A 5,000-nucleotide genomic window follows, 5' to 3' on the forward strand; every position below is an offset into this window, starting at 1 on the left:
TCTCATAACTCCGAACAGATAATTGGAGAATGCGTTACAGACTGACAAATTTAGTGCATTAGGTCCTTACTTGGCACTCTGATACACAACTGATCCCTATTGCTTTGCAGGTCAAAGTCACTACCAAGTTACATGTAGATAGAATATAATTGTAGAATGGATCTTGTGCAGTGGATTACTGGAGAATGCTTTACTTCTCAGACTTCATTCTTGGTAGGCTGATACACCTCGATGTGCAGATAATCTCTGTCACTTAACTGGTTTGAATGTCCAAGGTCAAGGTCACTACCAGGCCAGACAGGTTTTATCTTGTGCAAAGGGTAACTAGACAATGCTTTACCTGGCAGACTAGATGCTTAGTAGAATGATACACATGCATGTTTAAAGGACCCATGCTCAGCAGGTCAGTATGTTTAAGGTCAAGGTCACTATACAGGTTCTATGCATCTCCTAAATCTTGTGATCAGAAGTAAATAATTGGAGAACATTCTACCTAACAGAGTTAATACTTAGTAGACTTATACACATCAACATGCAGATGATCTCTATTGCTCAGCAGGTCAGTATGTCGAAGGTCAAGGTCACTACCAGACCAGACAGGTTTTATAATATTCATAAGTATAGTGGATCTTGTGCAAGGGATAACTGGGGAGCTCTTTACTTCTCAAGACTTCATTCAGGATGGGCTGATTACATCAATATGCATATGATTCCTATGACATGGAAGGTCAGTCTGTCCAAGGTCACTACCAGACCAGTCAGCTTTTATGTGTCTCAGTCACATATTTTGTGTATTGGATAATGGAAAATTGCTTTGCCTCTCACACTTGATAGACTTATACACATCAAGATGCATATATGATTCATATTCCTTGGCAGGACTTTACGTCCAAAATCAAGGTCACTATTTGCGTCTCCAAAACCTTGCTTCCTTTTTCTGCATATATCGTGTGTAATATTGTGCCATGCACACAACACTGGGCAACAACATATTATTGTAGAAGACTACCACACAAATTTAGTGCATTAGGTCCTTAAATATTGGTGAGGAATTATTTATTGTGTAGTTTATAAAGAAGCACCACCTGCGAAATAACTACTTGCATTTGCTTTCATATTGTAGAAATACATACATGTAAAAACTGTTAATTAACAGTTCACTCGTGAATTCATGTTCTCGCAATTGTCTACAAGTCATTTAACAATTGTCTACGAGTCATTTAACAATTGTCTACAAGTCATTTAACAATTGTCTACGAGTCATTTAACAATTGTCTACGAGTCATTTAACAATTGTCTACGAGTCATTTAACAATTGTCTACGAGTCATTTAACAATTGTCTAAGAGTCATTTAACAATTGTCTACGAGTCATTTAACAATTGTCTAAGAGTCATTTAACAATTGTCTACGAGTCATTTAACAATATTAAGTACTCACATAAGGAGTCTACAGCACTTTGATTTGGGGGAAGGTGGCAGATAAATAAATTATCTGTTTCATAAACAGCTCTTGTTTTATTTGTTCTTGAATAATCATGCATACTTTCTTAGTTCCTGTCAGAATGGGTTTTTGTTTTTCATCAACAGGTGACACCCAAGTATACTTGTATACAGATAAAATGCTATGTTTCAGGTCCTTCTGCTCCAGAATCGTGATCTACTGCCACATCCCACACAGAAACTAGCAGCCATCTTTCTTCTGTATGAGATGTACCGCACAGACCCTATTGCTGCTAATCCCTTTGCCACTGTTTTTGTACATCTTCTAGTAAGATTCATTTAATAATCCTGGGGCATTGTTTTTATTTAATCAGCACACTGTTTTTGTACATCTTCTAGTAATATTTATCTAATAATCCAGGGACATTGTTATACCCCCTGCAACAAGTTGTGGGGGGGGGGGGGGGGGGGTATACTGGAATCGGGTTGTCCGTCTGTCCGTCCGTCCATCTGTAGATGCAATGGTTTCCGGGCTCTAAAGCATTATCCTTTCCACCTACCGTCACCATATCATATATATGGACTACCCATGGGATGAAGATGTTCCCTATCGATTTTGGGGTCAAAGGTCAAACGCACTGGACATTGAAGTAGGAATATGGTTTCCGGGCTCTAAAGCGTTATCCTTTCCACCTACAGTCACCATATCATACATATGGACTACCCATGGGATGAAGATGTTCCCTATCGATTTTGGGGTCAAACGGTCAAAGGTCACGCGCACTGGATATCGAAGTAGCAATATGGTTCGGTTTGTCATGCCATTTCTTTTTTACACTCAGAAAAGAGGTAGTTTATACCTATTACCAACACCCTTTGGGAGATTGGGGTAAGCGGGGGGTATTCTTAGTGAGCATTGCTCACAGTACCTCTTGTTTTTATTTAATCAGCACACCTTTTCATTGATTTGCTATAGTAAAGCAATATTCTATTGTTTAAAGTGTATAATATGAACATATTCCCAATGGAACTGCCTCATCTGCCTTTACATCTATAATATGAGGACCTGACTTTATATGAAGACCTGCCTTTATATCTATATGAGGACCTTTATATCTATATAAGGACCTTTATATCTATATAAGGACCTTTATATCTATATAAGGACCTTTATATCTATATGAGGACCTGTCTTTATATCTAGATGAGGACCTGTCTTTATATCTAGATGAGGACCTGTCTTTATATCTATATGAGGACCTGTCTTTATATCTATATGAGGACCTGTCTTTATATCTAGATGAGGACCTGTCTTTATATCTAGATGTGGACCTGCCTTTATATATTTAAGTTGAATTGGCCTAAAGGTGGATTTCATTAGATATTTATTGCTATATACTTGACTTGCTTCTAAAATGGTGATCTCTAAGCTTTTGTCAGTTATTAATTGTAAACAAATGCTACATGTATATGCTTTATCTATGGGTGCAGCCTTTGAAATCTGTCATTGTGACTGTGATTGGTCAATAAATGATTGTCACAGTGTCATTTCATGAATATTCATTTGAACAGCTGTACTAATTTGGATGAGGTATATGTACATAGTAACATGTTTTGTAGATTTCATTGTGAGGGTTTAAATTTCAGAATCCCCCAACAGAAAACCAAGAGGCGGGGCAGTTTGACTTACACTGGGCCATTCCAGCTATCTCCCCCGCAGAGAGGTATTACCTCTCTCAGCTTATCTCCAGTCCCACAAAAGAGGTAGTTCTTACCACATCAGTCAAACTTCCCATGTGTTTCTGTGCATACCAAACATGCTTCTTCACCTCTCACTTTCTGTGTGTTAGCCTGGTAACATTTCTGTTTTCTCAATATGATATGATTTTTATGACCTATCATTTTCCCCTCGACCTGCTTGATGTACTTGAATAGGTTAATCCGTTTGTTGCTCACTACACTTTGATGGTAAGAATATCAATAATTAATTTTTGTCTTCTTTTGCGTGTTTTTCAAATCATTCCAAGAATGCCACATCATTCAATTTTTAAACAACAGCAGCACCGAGCACTGTAAACCTACTTCAAATTCTGATGAACATTTCAAAAATTGCTGCAGTGACCAACACAGTGTCAATCAATTTATCTCAACTACATTGTATAGACAAAAATAGACACTACAATCTGACACTCAGAGTTCATTTACTTCATGATTTAAAGGATTTTTGGACTATTTCATTTCATGGATCATTTTCTCATTGAGTATTTTCAAATGTGGGGGGAAAGATCCGATAACACTTACATAGCCCTAAACACTACATATATTCCCTGATTACCTTACATAGCCCTAAACACTACATATATTCCCTGATTACCTTACACAGCCCTAAACACTACATATATTCCCTGATTACCTTACATAGCCCTAAACACTACATATATTCCCTGATTACCTTACATAGCCCTAAACACTACATATATTCCCTGATTACCTTATATAGCCCTAAGCACTACATATATTCCCTGATTACCGAGCATTTCTAAAACAAATTCAATGTCCCGACACAGACTCATTACTCATAGATGTGTTACTTTATTGTATATAGAATTCGTACATTCAGAATAATGGGAAAGAAATTTTGACCAGATGTAACATTTCTTTGACCTTTTTAGAAAGATAGGACGGGAACCTACCTGCGTTTAATTTTTAGTTCGCCTGAGCTGGAAGCTTGAGTGGACTTTTCTAATTGAAGTTTGCCCGTCATCTGTAATCTTTTCACATTTTCAACTTCATCTTGAAAAAAGACAGGATGAATATTAATTTAACTTGATGTAGAGCATCCTTGAGTAATGAAAATTCAAGTGTATTCAAATGCAGTGGTAGGCAACCTTTCCAAGGGGCAAGATTAAGAATAATGAAAACAGGGTTGGATGTTTAATAAATGTGTTGCTCTGGTGAGCAATGTGGTCCATCATCCTCTTGCTTTTGGAAAGTTAGTTACTAATTTTTCTGGTGAAAAAAAAAATCGTTTTCATTTACAACATACCAGTACCTTTGGTCAATATTTTGAAAAGTTTCAACTATTTCCACAGTTGTTGCTACTCTTCTGTTAATGAAACATAAAATTAAGACTGTGTTTAGACATTGGTTTATGGGTTTTTATATAAATCTATGAAATTCTATATTTATATAGATCAATAATTTTCTGCCTTGATTGATAAGTGCCCAAGTTTTATATGCAAGATTTCTTTGTAATTAAAAAAAACCCATAATTAATTGCCTTTTTTTTTTCATTTGTAGATGTTCAAGAAAACACCAACACAAATTATCCAATTGGATGTTAGTAGCATGCAGGTATGCAGGAAAATTAATGTCATAGTAAAACCCTATTTACACATAGCACTAGCTAAAGTGCTAAAGTTAACCATTGTTAATATTCACAAGTTACAGCTCAGTACCCTGTTGCACTAAGGTTAGTTAACTTTGATTGACAGTTACTTGTCATTAACTCAATACGTTTATATAGTGATTACTAGACGTTAGCTGTCAGTTAAACTGA

At 36.3% G+C, this 5,000-nt stretch overlaps 1 protein-coding gene across 2 annotated transcripts in view; it reads left to right on the plus strand.

Annotated features, from left to right (window-relative positions):
• The window catches only part of LOC125645719 (CCR4-NOT transcription complex subunit 11-like), a 17,859-nt gene that overhangs the window by 4,582 nt on the left and 8,277 nt on the right, over positions 1-5,000 (plus strand). For both annotated transcript variants that reach the window (XM_048871508.2, XM_048871510.2), the window contains 3 exons: positions 1,635-1,769; positions 3,089-3,205; positions 4,742-4,795. In XM_048871508.2, coding sequence (XP_048727465.1) covers positions 1,635-1,769; positions 3,089-3,205; positions 4,742-4,795 — 306 coding nt within the window. The remainder of the gene's footprint in view (positions 1-1,634; positions 1,770-3,088; positions 3,206-4,741; positions 4,796-5,000) is intronic.

Source organism: Ostrea edulis, chromosome 6, assembly GCF_947568905.1.
Source record: "Ostrea edulis chromosome 6, xbOstEdul1.1, whole genome shotgun sequence".
NCBI classification, from domain to species: domain Eukaryota; kingdom Metazoa; phylum Mollusca; class Bivalvia; order Ostreida; family Ostreidae; genus Ostrea; species Ostrea edulis.